At 37.2% G+C, this 15022-nt stretch overlaps 1 protein-coding gene across 4 annotated transcripts in view; it reads left to right on the top strand.

Moving 5' to 3' along the window:
- Window positions 1-15022, top strand: part of PRR16 (proline rich 16) — a 308239-nt gene that overhangs the window by 130030 nt on the left and 163187 nt on the right. The window contains exon 2 of one of the 4 annotated variants that reach the window (XM_019469573.2): window positions 11920-12011. The exons of the other annotated variants lie outside the window; for them this stretch is intronic. Within the exon in view, the coding sequence (XP_019325118.1) occupies window positions 12000-12011 (12 nt within the window). The 5' untranslated portion in view covers window positions 11920-11999. The remainder of the gene's footprint in view (window positions 1-11919; window positions 12012-15022) is intronic. 4 annotated transcript variants of the gene reach the window in all.

The raw sequence follows: 15022 nt of genomic DNA, 5'->3' as shown, positions 1-15022 counted from the left end.
ACCCAATGCTTCCTCTGACCCGCCTGCCTCCCTCCCTTCCTCCCTCCCGGTGCTGCAGAGCCCCTCCCACAGGGGACCACCAAGGGCAAAGTGAGCTAAGTCTGCCCCTCCCACCCCTGTGCACCTTGAGGATCCACCCCCGCTAATATGTCAGATCCCATAGAAGCAGCACCACAAGCCTGGCGTATGCAAGCAACCCAGACAGGGGCCACACCACTCCACACTGAGTCCTGCCCCTGGGAGGGGGGAAGATAAGGTACACACCAGTCTGACTGTGGCCCCGCCCACCAACACAAATTTCTCTGGACAGCACAGGGGAAGTGCCCTGCAGTTTGGAGCTACCGCAGGGACTAGCCAAAATGATGAAATGGAAGAATTCTCCTCAAAAGAAACTCCAGGAAGTAGCAACAGCTAAGGAATTGATCAAAACAGATTTAAGCAATATAATGGAACAAGAATTTAGAATAATAGTCATAAAATTAATCGCTTGGCTTGAAAAAAGCATAGAGGACAGCAGAGAATCTATTGCTACAGAGATCAAGGGACTATAAAATAGTCATGAGGAACTAAAAAATGCTATAAATGAGGTGCAAAATAAAATGGAGGTAGCCATAGCACAGATTGAAGAGGCAGAGGAGAGAATAGGTGAATTAGAAGATAAAATTATGGAAAAAGAGGAAGCTGAGAAAAAGAGAGAGAAAAAAATCCAGGAGTTTGAGGGGAGAATTAGAGAACTAAGTGATGCAATCAAACGGAACAATATCCATATCATAGGAATCCAGAAGAGGAAGAGAGAGAGAAAGGGGCTGAAGGGGTACTTGAACAAATCATAGCAGAGAACTTCCCTGATCTGGGGGAGGCAACAGGCATTTAAATCCAAGAGCACAGAGAACTCACTTCAGACGTAACTTGAATCAATCTTCTGCATGACATATCATAGGGAAACTAGCAAAATACAAGGATAAAGAGAGAATTCTGAAAGCAGCTAGGGATAAACGGACCCTAACATACACAGGTAGACACATAAGGGTAGGAGCAGACCTATCTACTGAAACTTGGCAGGCCAGAAGGGAATAGCAGGAAATCTTCAAAGTGATGAACAGAAAAAATATGCAGCCAAGAATCCTTTATCCAGCAAGTCTGTCATTCAGAATAGAAGGAGAGATAAACGTTTTCCTAAAACACAGTAACTGAAGGAATTCATCACCACTAAACCAGCCCTACAAGAGGTCCTAAGGGGGACTCTGTGAGTGAAATGTTGCAAGGACATCACTTGCACCAGAGACATCACTGCAAGCATGAAACCAACAGACATCACAATGACTCTAAACCCATATCTTGCAATAATAACAATGAATGTAAATGGAATAAATGCTCCAACCAAAAGACATAGGGTATCAGAATGGATTAAAAAAAAATGAGACCCATCTATTTGCTGTCTACAAGAGACTCATTTTAAACCTGAGGATACTTTCAGATTGAAAGTGAGGGGATGGAGAACTATCTATCATGCTACTGGAAGTTAAAAGAAAGCTGGAGTAGCCATACTTATATCAGACAAACTAGACTTTAAATTAAAGGCTGTAACAAGAGATGAAGAAGGGCATTATATAATAATTACAGGGTCTATCCATCAGGAAGAGCTAACAATTATAAATGTCTATGCGCCAAATACAGGAGTCCCAAATATATAAAACAATTAATCACAAACATAAGCAACTTTATTGATAAGAATGTGGTAATTGCAGAGGACTTTTATACCCCACTTACAACAATGGATGGATCATCTAGACACAGGATCAATAAAGAAACAAGGGCCCTGAATGATACATTGGATCAGATGGACTTGACAGATATATTTAGAACTCTGCATCCCAAAGAAACAGAATATTCTTTCTTCTTTAGTGCACATGGGACATTCTCCAATTTAGATCACATACTGAATCATAAAACAGCCCTTCATAAGTATGAAAGAAGTGGGATCATAACATGCACACTTTCATACCACAATGCTATGAAACGTGAAATCAACCACAGGGAAAAGTCTGGAAAACCTCCAAAAGCATGGAGGTTAAAGAACACCCTACTAAAGAATGAATGGGTCAACCAGGCAATTAGAGAAGAAATTTAAAAATATATGGAAATAAATGAAAATGACAATACAATAATCCAAATGCTTTGGGATGCAGCGAAGGCAGTCCTGAGAAGAAAATACATTGCAATCAAGGCCTATCTCAAGAAACAAGAAAAATCCCAAACACAAAATCTAACAGCACACCTAAAGGAAATAGAAGCAGAACAGCTAAGACACCCCAAACCCAGCAGAAGAAGAGAAATAATAAATATCAGAGCAGAAATAAACAATGTAGCATCTAAAAAAGCAGTAGAGCAGATCAATGAAACCAAGAGTTGGTTTTTTGAAAAAATAAACAAAATTGATAAACCTCTAGCCAGGCTTCTCAAAAAGAAAAGAGAGAGGAACCAAAAGAGATAAAATCATGAATGAAAATGGAATTATTACAACCAATCCCTCAGAAATGCAAGCAATTATCAGGGAATACTGTGAAAAATTATATGCCAACAAACTGGACAACCTGGAAGAAATGGACAAATTCCTAAGCCCTCACACACTTCCAAAACTCAAACAGGAAAAAATAGAAAACTTGAACAGACCCATAACCAGTGAAGACATTGAATCAGTTATCAAAAATCTCCCAACAAATAAGAGTCCAGAACAAGACGGCTGCCCTGGGGAATTCTACCAGACATTTAAAGAAGAGATAATACCTATCCTTCTCAAGGGAAGCAGCTAGGGATAAACGGCTATGGAAGAAAAAAGAAAGAAAGGGAAGGAAAACTTCCAGACTCATTCTATGAAGCCAGCATTACTTTGATTGCCAAACCAGAGAGCCAGCCAAAAAACAGAACTACAGGCCAATGTATCTGATGAATATGGATGCAAAAATTCTCAACAAGATACTAGCAAATCGAATTCAACAGCATATAAAAAGAATTATTCACCCTGATAAAGTGGAATTCATTCCGGGGTTGCAGGGCTGGTTCAACATTCACAAATCAGTCAACATGATACATCACATTAATAAAAGAAAAGATAAGAATCATATGATCCTGTCAATCAATGCAGAAAAAGCATTTGACAAAATTTAGCATCCTTTCTTAATGAAAACCCTTGAGAAAGTCAGGATAGAAGGAACATACTTAAACATCATAAAAGCCATTTATGAAAAGCCCACAGCTAATAACATCCTTAATGGGGAAAAACTGAGAGTTTTCCCCCTAAGATCAGGAACACGACAGGGATGTCCACTCTCACTGCTGTTGTTTAACATAGTGTTGGAGGTTCTAGCATCAGCAATCAAACAAAAGGAAATCAAAGGCATCAAAATTGGCAGATGACATATTATACATGGAAAACCCAACATACTGAAGCTTTCACTTTTTGCAGATGACATATTATACATGGAAAACCCGACAGACTCCACCAAAAGTCTGCTACAACTGATACATGAATTCAGCAAAGTTGCCGGATACAAAATTAATGTACAGAAATCAATTGCATTCTTATACACTAATAGTGAAGCAACAGAAAGACAGAAAAAGAAACTGATCCCATTCACAATTGCACCAAGAAGCATAAAATAGCTAGGAATAAATCTAACCAAAGATGTACAAGATCTGTATGTTGAAAACTATGGAAAGCTTATGAAGGAAATTGAAGAAGATACGAAGAAATGGAAAAATATTCTGTGCTCATGGATTGGAAGAATAAATATTGTTTAAATGTCAATACTACCCAGAGCAACCTACACATTCAATGCGATCACAATCAAAATCGCACCAGCATTCTTCTCAAAGCTAGAACAAGCAATCCTAAAATTTGTATGGAACCACAAAAGACCCCGAATAGCCAAAGTAATATTGAAGAGGAAGACCAAAGCAGGAGGCATGACAATCCTAGACTTTAGCCTCTACTACAAAGCTGTCGTCATGAAGACAGCATGGTATTGGCACAAAAACAGACACCAATGGAATAGAATAGACCAATGGAATAGAATAGAGACTCCAGATTGGGCCCACAAAAGTGTGGCCAACTAATCTTTGACTAAGCAAGAAAGAATATCCAATGGAGCAAAAGACAGTCTGTTTAACAAATGGTGCTGGGAGAACTGGACAGCAACATGCAGAAGGATGAAACTAGAGCACCTTCTTACACCATTCACAAAAATAAACTCAAAATGGATAAAAGACCTGAATGTGAGACAGGAAACCATCAAAACCCTAGAGGAGAAAGCAGGAAAAACCTCTGACCTCAGCTGCAGCAGTTTCTTACTCAACAGATCTCTGAAGGCAAGGGAATTAAAAGCAAAAGTGAACTATTGGGACCTCATGAAGATAAAAAGCTTTTTCACTGCAAAGGAAACAATAAACAAAACTAAAAGGCAACCGATGGAATGGGAAAAGATATTTGCAAATGACATATCGGACAAAGGACTAGTATCCAAAATCTATAAAGAACTCACCAAACTCCACACCCGAAAAACAAATAATCCAGTGAAGAAATGGGCAGAAGACATGAGTAGACACTTCTCTAAAGAAGACATCCAGGGGGCACCTGGGTGGCTCAGTCAGTTAAGCGTCCGACTTCGTCTCAGGTCATGATCTCGCGGGCCATGAGTTCGAGCCCTGCGTCGGGCTCTGTGCTGACAGCTCAGAGCCTGGAGCCTGTTTCGGATTCTGTGTCTCCCTCTCTCTCTGACCCTCCCCAGTTCATGCTCTGTCTCTATCTCAAAAATAAATAAACGTAAAAAAATTTTTTTTTAATAAAGAAGACATCATGATGGCCAATAGGCACATGAAAATATGCTCAACGTTGCTCCTCATCAGGGAAATACAAATCAAAACCACACTCAGATATCACCTCACTCCAGTCAGAGTAGCTCAAATGAACAAATCAGGAGACTATAGATGCTGGAGAGGATGTGGAGAAATGGGAACCCTCTTCCACTTTTGGTGGGAATGCAAACTGGTGCAGCCACTCTGGAAAACAGTGTGGAGGTTCCTCAAAAAATTAAAAATAGACCTACCCTATGACCCAGCAATAGCACTGCTAGGGATTTACCCAAGGGATACAGGAGTGCTGATGCATAGGGCCACTTGTACCCCAATGTTGATGGCAGCACTTTCAACAATAGCCAAATTATGGAAAAATCCTAAATGTCCATCAACTGATGAATGGATATAGAAATTGTGGCTTATATACACAATGGAATACTACGTGGCAATGAGAAAGAATGAAATATGGCCTTTTGTATCAACGTGGATGGAAGTGGAGTGTTATGCTATGTGAAATAAGTCATACAGAGAAATATAGATACCTTATGTTTTCACTCTTATGTGGATCCTGAGAAACTTAACAGAAGACCATGGGGGGAGGGGAAGAGGGGAAAAAAGTTACAGAGATGGAAGGAGGCAAATCATAAGAGACTGTTAAAAACTGAGAATAAACTGAGGGTTCATGGGGGGGAGGAGGTAGGGGAAAGTGGGTGATGGGCATTGAGTAGGGCACCCGTTGGAATGAGCACTGGGTGTTGTATGGAAACCAATTTGACAGTAAATTTCATATTAAAAAAAAAGAATTGATGATGATTACATTAGCATTCAAAATAGGAGGCAGAAGTGAACAGTAGTTGGTGCAAAGCTGTCCAACAAGTAGAAACACAAAACTGTAGACATGTCTTCAAGGTGAAGATTTGTTTACTGCTTCAAATTTTATACTGACAGTTCAAATTTTATACACAGTTTAGTAGTTAGAAAAAAATGGCTAGCATACTAATTCATGGTTTTATATCCTGAAAAAAGGCATTTTAATCTATTAATTATAGGGCTGTTTCTATTAGGCTAGAGTTTTCTAATCTATTTTTAATGATAAAACTACAATTCTTGGGGTGCCTGAGTGGCTCAATTGGTTAAGCGTACAACTCTTGATTTTGGCTCAGGTCATGATCTCACAGTTTGTGGGATCAAATCCTCCATCAGGCTCTGCACTGACAACGTGGACCCTGCTTGAGATTCTCTCTCTCCCTATCTGCCTCTCCCCTGCTTCTGTGCTCTCTCTCTCTCTCTTTGTGTCTCTTTCTCTCAAAATGAATAAACTTAAAAAAATTACATTTCTTGGGGCGCCTGGGTGACTCAGTCGGTTAAGCATCCAATTTTGGCTCAGGTCAGGATCTCACAGTTCATGGGTTCAAGCCCTGCGCTGGGCTCTGTGCTGACAGCTCAGAGCCTGGAGCCTGCTTTGGGTTCTGTGCCTCCCTCTCTCTCTGCCCCTTCTGCCCTCACTCTCTGTCTCTGTCTCTCAAATATCAATAAACATTAAAAAAATTATATTTCTTTCAAAAGTATATTGTGATAATTATTAAGCTTTCCTAAACTTCTAAATGGTATTTCATCTGTTTTTTGTTAATTTTAATTTAATTCAATTTATTTTTTTATTTTTAATTCTGCTGTGATCCAAGGTTCTGTGGTTGTGCTTGACCCATACAAAATAAAATGAGATTAACCCATTTTTGGTTGGAGTTTTGGAGTGTAAACTGAGATCTTCATTCTCATTATCGTCCTGGAATCAGAAAGTTGTCAAAAAGAAGATGTCTGCTGCTGATCTCAGTATTCTGTGAGGCAAATTAATCCTCAAAACTGCTTATATTCAGAATAGAGCTGACTCTTCATCTTGGGAAGATCATATCTCGCAAAAATATGTGCTTTCCTTTTATAAGAATGGATATTTTTCATCAATTTACATCCCTTGGCTTCCCTTTTCAAACTGTTCAGGGATATTTGTCAAATCATGTGGAAACTGATAATGATAATCTCAGGATGAGGAGTCATTCATCCAGGCTTTTAGACCATGAAAAGTTTCAAGATTAAAATAATAAGAATACAGGCATGAAAGTAGACTGGAAGCAATATAAATTTTGTCAAATCATTCCTGTGTTTCTCTTAGAAAAGCAGTTCCTTACCATTTAGTGTATAGATTTGTAGCCGAGAAGGTTATGGGTTGTGTCCATCATTTTCCATATGTCTGCTAGCCAGGTCAATAAATTCCCTTGCACAACAAAGGTAACTGGTTCAAAATTCACCTGCCTTGAAATACTCTATTTCAATGCTGAACTCTTATTTAAACTCTGAATATCTGATGTGGCAACATGAGTTCTTAATTTTGAGATCAATATTAACTACAGTCAAATATACTTTAAAGCTAAAAAAGCTTCCATACATACATTATTTAATTTGATAATCTTAAAAATATGTTATTTTGGGTTCTAAAATGCTAATACATGCAATTCTTTTATTGCATTATTCAGTGAAGCATGTATATATTACTCACATCCTCCTTCCACAAAACCTTAAAGTCCTTTTCAGCATGGGTATTAATGCCTGTGTTTGTTTGTTTGTTTGTTTGTTTGTTTGTTTTTTTAATTGAGCACTTAGGTGTTTTGATCATACTTTGATTCTGAAAACTCACATTTTCATTTTACTGAAGTGAGGGATTAGTGATTATATCGCTTTCCTTTCTGCAACTGAGATTCTTACTGGATAAAAACATGAGCGTTGTGCATACTTCATGAAGATTTTAGGCAAAAGCATCCAGTTAGGAGTTCAGCAGTAATTAAAGGACATATAATGCTGTTATTTACCCATGAATTTATACATGGATCATGGATATAGTGCATCTTGCACGAATCTAAATACAGTGAGAGAAACCTGGTAATTAAGCTTGAATTTTAAAATAAGGATCGCATCTTGTGTAATTGCTGGTTTTCTGAATAATCATAGAATGTGCAATCATAGCTCGTGTTGGTATACTATAAATGAGGTATGCTAGATTTTATAGTCAGATTTCACCATTGTCTTTTTGGTAGCACTTAAGTTGCAATTGGTTTCAATTTGAAGTTTGTAAACTTTTTTGCTACTTTCTTCTTTCTCTTAAATCTTGAGAAAAAAATCTTCAATCTCCAATTGCCCTATGGAAGATCATGCTCTATATTTTTTCAATAATTCTATAAGCCTTTTATTACTAAAATTCATGACTTAAATCCCCTAAAGGTATTTCCATATCATTTACATGAAATCCAAACCATCATTTTACCTTCCATTTGGACAAAGTAACTAACACATTATCCAAAATTTGAATATTGCTATTATATTTATAATAATCCTGTTATAAATAGGATTGCTTTACACATATGATCTATCACATAATTAAATTCAGTTTTTAAAATGTATTTTTACTGAAGGATTTTCTGGGTTTCTTGTTGCAATTTCAACAGCATAGTGATATGCTGATATGCTGAAAAATTACTTTTTTCTTTAAGGCAGGCATAGATCCTATAGATGATGGCCACTAAAATGAGACTGAACCCCTGCCACCCCATTTTAATTCTTTGTATCCAGACACATGATTCACTTAAGAAATCTGGACCAAAAGTCCAATAGCGCCCTGAAGCTTAGCCTAAGAGCTGAGTATTAATTATGTTTGTTTGGCCATAAACAAATCTCCTTTGATCCTCAGATGCTAATGTTCTAAACATGAGTAAGAGGTTATCACTTTCCCTCAGGAACTTTCATTGCAGCCAGTTGGATACTGATTAGAATTTGAATGGAGCTTTCCTTAGCAAAGCACACTAGCACACATGGATTCCATTGATGGTTTTTGGGGCTTGTGGGTATGGGTGTGTGTTTGATTCCTAGAGAAACGTGATAGCTTAAGACAGAGACATCTTTTTCTTCGATTACCAGACCATGACCCGGTGCATGTGACACATTTTACAAATGTGTGTGGTTGATCAGAAGGAGACTAGATAATGGGGCCTGCTCAGTGTAAAACCTATCATGCTTTTTGAAAAACCTCTTCGACATTCACTTTTTATCCTGTGGGCTTTTGTCTGCCCCTTGTTGTTGGAAAAATAAGCAAATCCTCAGGACGGAGTTATTAAAACAGATTGTGGATGTTGATTAGTTCTGCAAAAGCCAAAAATGTAAATGCACATTTGTCAAGAATTCAGGTTTGCTGCTTTCCCCCTCTAACAAACCCAGATCATATTCTGTTGTTTCACAGTAGCTGCTTCCAAGCATAGAGTTCAGATGTTTTCCTTCTAGAATGGGAACTGATACTCCGGATAATTGAAACGCGATTTCATGATCTCCTTCGAATGTTTACCAGATAATTTTGAAACCTTTTTCCATTTTGGTTTTAGCCTAGTCTGAGACTCTTTCAGAAATACATGGTGGGGGTTGGGAATGAAGGAATATATTGTTTAGCTTGTAGTTGGCCAAAAAGTTCTGTTGCTGAATAAGATCACAAATTATGGCTAGAATGGTTTGCTAAGTTGTTTTGTTTTGTTTTGTTTTTTCCACTGTGCAAAGGCAGACAGTCTCTGTCAGACAGAAGAACGGAATCTATACTGTCAGAATGGAAAACATGAATAAAAGTGGTAGCCTTTATGAAGCTGGTGAGTTCTGGCAGTGAACTTAGAGGCTGGCACTTGTACTTTGCTGTGAGGGGGAACATATGGAGACTCAACTATGGCGGCATGGTCTGCTGCTAGATTGCCCAGAGAATATTTGACACTGAGATTAATGACAAGGCTAAAGTGTCAAGTTCCAAATTGTTTATTTGAAGTGTTCTGGCAACTTCTGTCGGTGAAGATTCTGATGTGTATTGTTTCTGCCGTGCTCTTCGGATTTAATAACAGAAGTGAGGGCAAACACTAATGTACTTCAAAGAGTATTAAATCCTGTCCATGTATTAGCTCATTTAATTCTTACATTGATCATCTGATGCATGTGTGGTTTGTTTTTTTGTTTGTTTGTTTGTTTTTTGTGTGTTTTTTTTGTTTTCTAGGGTTTTTTGTTTTGTTTTGTTTTTGTTTTTGTTTTTAATACCTCCCTCTCAGAGATAAGAAAAGAGAAGCAAATTAGTATCTTCACTGGGCCACATAGTTTAGAGAGTCTGGCCGTGGATGCCTTACTTCTACAACCCATCTCCCGTGTGTCTTAATGTGCAGAATGAAACAGTAGTGTTCCATGGGAAAAATCGACATTCCCTGCCTTAGGCCTTTGTTTTAGTGGCCTTTTCATATAAAAGATTTTGGGCACGGGACACCTGGGTGGCTCAGTCTGTTAAATATCCTACTCTTGATTTCTGCTCAAGTCATGATCTCTGGGTTCCTGAGTTTGAGCCCCACGTTGGGCTCTGCACTGACAGTGCACAGCCTGGTTGGGATTCTCTCTCCCTCTCTCTCTCTGCCCCTCCCCTGCTTGCAATGTCTCTGTTTCCCTCTCAAAATAAATAAATAAACTTAAAAAACGATTTTGGGGGAAAGGAGGGGAAAACAAAAGTGCATAAATTCCATCAGAGGTATTAATATAGATAGCCTAATTTTTGACCCTTTCTTTGCTTTTCTATTTCAGCATTATAAGTTTATGAATCTCTGATTATTTTTTAAATTAGTAATTTTTACATTCAAATTTTATAATTATAATTCATTATTAACAGAAATGTTTCCTGTAATCCACATGTATATAATAAAAGTGTGGTCAGGGATTCTGGGTGTTTTATTCCCCAGAATTAGAAGGGCTCCTGGCACATAATTGGTGTTCAGTGAGTATTTCATGAATGAGTGAGTATTCATCATAAGCAGACAAGTGATAAAGTTAACTGCCTTGAGCTTATTCCAAAGTATGATTTTGCATTTCCTCTACTATTAAATATTCAAAGTTATTTTGTAGATAAAGCAAATCAAGACTTGAACAGGAAGAAGCTAGATAATGAGAACATTGTGCCCTTTCTCTTTACCAGTACTGACAAAGCACAGGGCTCTGTAGGTAGTTAGTGACAGAATGAGTGAATGATTGGGCAGACTGAATGACATAGCTCATGTCCTTTTGTGGATACCTAGTTTGAACAAGGTACAAGTATAGCAACTTCAGTGTTTGAAGAACCTGCTACTGGAGGTTTAAGGCAGGGACTGAGGACTCCATATTTGGGGAGCAGTGATCTAGCATCTCTGGGTTGGGTGCAACCTTATGGACCATCAACTCTGTATTTAGACCTCACAGGCCATGGGCTCTGTATTCACTACCCTCTGGTACTTAGAGATTTTACAATAGCACTGCCAAACTTAGCCTCTGCTCTGAGTTCATCTGTCGCTCAGATTTAGTGTAGTCTTTTGTTAACAGGCTCTAGGGGATGTTTCTCTGAGGTTGGTTCAGTCCATTAGCCCCTCACACAGCCAGTCTTGGTTTCCTAAGAAAAGGCATCCTTTCAAATATTTGAGGATTGCTCTCTGGTTTCCAGATGCTACTCAACACCACCACACTGCTTGTGGGGTATTTATATTGGTTTCTGGCACTTGACCGAATGCCCCTTCTGTTCCTGATCACTGTCTCTAGAGCTGGTCCTTATTTTTGTACATTAATGACTCATTGGGCAGCAATACTAAAAGAGCATCGATTAATGTGTGCAGAACAAAACCGGTTATGTGTTAGTCTCAGGAAAATTTCCAGTGACTTGCTATATAGCAAGCTTTTGTTAGACCAGGTAGTCAGTGAAAAGTTCCTGGACATTTTATTGATTGATCTCTATACCACCATTCTTATGTTTTCAGCCACATGATGTAGCCGCCTGCATGTGCATTTGCTCCTTGCACACACTTCATATGTGAACTTCTCCTCTTTCTCATCTGTGTGCGCATCTCCATTGCTACAGCCAGTTCCTTCATCCTGACTTATGCTTCCCCCTCCCCCCTACATAATCTCCTGCACCTGTTCAGTTCAGTGTGTTTGGAAAAGTCTAAAGTCAATACGCTATTTTTAAAAGTTCTCTAATTTTTTTAACAGAAGCTCCATAACCTACTCCCACCTCCCCACATGATGAAACAGGGAAACAGTGCAGCAGGCAGACAACAGGATACCAGGAAATGCCCGAGAAGGTCAGCCCCACCCTGACATGATGCTCGCAGGGAATGGGACAACACATACCAGCATTTCTAAGAAACTTGCAAGTCCAGTATATCATTTGTTATTCTAAATGTATACAGAAATGATAATTAACAATTAGATATTTGGATATTCAAGTTATTAAATAATGACCTTGAAAACAGGTAACAATCACAACACTAGTTATCGCCATATAAGTTGTCATATGTCATTTTCACAACATAGAAGTTATGTTTTATGTTTAAATTCCATAGAGGAAAATATCTATAATAATACCATGAAATTAAGCATTGTTTGCTCTGTGGAGCTCCAAAGGTATTTTAAGGAATACTTATACTGTTTATTTAATTGTAGGATTTAACTTTCAAGGTGACAGGATTAATGGGTTCATGTTAGCATACCTATGCTTTTTATGAACAAAACTAGTTTACATTTCCATAACTTCCCTTTATAATATTGACTACAGACAACTAGTCATTTGGGCCATTAAAAAAACAAAAAATCACATACAATGTATGATTATTTAGAACCAATATTGAATTATGCTCATTTTTTCCCCTTAAAAGTTGATTTGTGTTGTTTAGAACTCATTCATAATTCAGGGATAGTCGACCACACCATATGTGACCATAAGAAGGATCATTACCTTTAACAGCTGTGAATCCTTAATGAAGTGAAAACATGTACAGTCAAGGTCAACAATGTTCGTTTGTTGCAAATTTTTATTTTCCCACGATCAAAGGGTAACAATAAATATTTCATTGGTATCAGTACTTTTCTATATATGAAAGAATACGGGCTTATTACTTATTAAGCTGTGATGCTTCTGGAGTAATAATTTTATTTCAGTGTTCCTATCTATACAGGACTCCAGTTATCCTTTGTGTTAAATATGAATACTAAATTTTTCCACACTAGATAAAATCTGAAAGATGCCATGGTCAGTTAACAATTGAATTTGAAGAGAAAATTTATTATATGTAAAACCAAAAGTAAAAGATGTCTGGATAATGTCAAATATTGGGAATATTTTGACCTGTTTTCAAACAGGTCTATTCAGGTCTAATTCAGACCTATATTCAGGTCTAATATTTTTCTATTTTTCTTTAATCAGTTACATCCTTTGGTTGTGTGTTTGGAAATACCCTATTTGAAATGAATTCCTCTGAGTAGTATCAATTTTGTAGTTGAGAGCCTGTTAATTCGCCTGTATAGCGATTTCAATTAAATAATGTAATTAGTAAACATTTTTTTCAGATATGGAGTTGTAATAATCACACGGTTTTTAACAGTTAGGACTCACACCACGAATTGTCTTCATTTTAATATGTCCTACTTGTAAAACAAGAAGGAATGCTAGTTGGGATTTAGCTATACCTATCTTCTAAAATTCCACTTTTCAGATAAATAAAATACAAGTTATTGAGGTCTATGTAAATATAAAAACACACCCAATGGAAAGTAAAGGTAAGTTTTTGACTAAATCAGGAGAAAGAGATTAGAAAACCTGTCTATATTTATATTGATAGGCAATACTCATGGAGAGATATTTAGAATTGCTTTTTATTTTACTTTTCTTTTTAATAAATAACGTGATTTCACCATAAAACTAAATGACACAACCAAGATCAAATCACATGGTGAAGATAAGGCTAGAAATGAAGATTTCTTAAATTCATATTCTAGCTCTTATATTAACTGATGATTAATATTTTGCAAGTCACTTATTCAATATGAGTTCCTAAGACCTTCAGCTGACCTATTGAGCCAGAGAATTCAGGGCCTCATTTCCATGTATTCTGTTTGATATGACTTTTACAGAAAAAGCAGAGCACTGCAGGCTTAGCATTTTCCATCAGAATGAAGTCTTGGTAATCTCCAACCAGACAGTGTATCTGCTCTCCAGTGAAGTATTTTGTACCTTTAAGATTTCTGTTGTACTTAACAGACAGTGATAGAACCTCTCCAACTCATTTATAATTTTTCTAGGAAAAACATTCAGGTCTAATATTTAACTCTTTTAGCTGAGGATAGTTCATTGAAAACAGAGAATTCACTGTTGAAATAATTACAAAGTTGACTAGTAGAAATAGTGATATAGAATTTACGGTAACTTTTCATAATGCTTATAAGAACTATAAATTTTACTTTATTTTACTTTAATGTTTTTATTTTATTTTTGAGAGAGAGAGAGAGAGAGAATGGAGTAAGGGCAGAGAGAGAGGGGGATAGAGGATCTGAAGCAGACTCTTTGCTGACAGCAGAGAGCCCAATGTGGGGCTAGAACTCATGAACCATGAGATCATGACCTGAGCCAAAGTCAGATGCTTAACTGACTGAGCCATCCAGGCACCCCAGGACTCTAAATTTTAAAATACTTCTTCAGAAGTATTTGCCACACTGAACAAAAGAGAAAATCCAACATTTAATGATGCTATTGAGTTCAACCACATTGCTAGTTCCTAAGGCTAAGAAAAAAATAAATCTAATGTCAATTGAATAGCAGTTGTCACTCAAAATGGTTTATTATACCAGCACACTGATGAAAATTACATATCCAAATTAAAGAAAGTTGGGACAGTTTGGAAGACTGATAAATCTCAGCAATAGGAAAATTGAAAATTTCTCTTAAGTGTGTTAATTTAAATATAATAAAGCAGTCCTTTGATAGCTTTATCATTTTTGTCAAACTAAAAAAGAACAGTTTGAACTAATTTAGTAGATTACTTAATTCACGCATTCACTCAACACTTGGTGAAAATGTGCTTTGTACTGGGCACTTTGTTAGAAGTGAGAGATGTGAAGATTACCAAAACATGGTTTTGCCCTTGATAGGTTCAGAGTATGGCAATGTGTGTGTGTGTGTGTGTGTGTGTGTGTGTGTGTGTGTGTGTGTATACATATACATATATACATGTATATACGTATATATGTATATACATGTATATACGTATATATGTATATGCACATATCTACATATATATACATATATGTATGTATGTAT

This window comes from Panthera pardus, unplaced genomic scaffold, assembly GCF_024362965.1.
Source record: "Panthera pardus isolate Hobbes unplaced genomic scaffold, ASM2436296v1 HiC_scaffold_2, whole genome shotgun sequence".
In the NCBI taxonomy this organism is placed as follows: domain Eukaryota; kingdom Metazoa; phylum Chordata; class Mammalia; order Carnivora; family Felidae; genus Panthera; species Panthera pardus.
The sequence above is the reverse complement of the archived record's forward strand: the minus strand, read 5'-3'. Positions and strand labels throughout refer to the sequence as shown.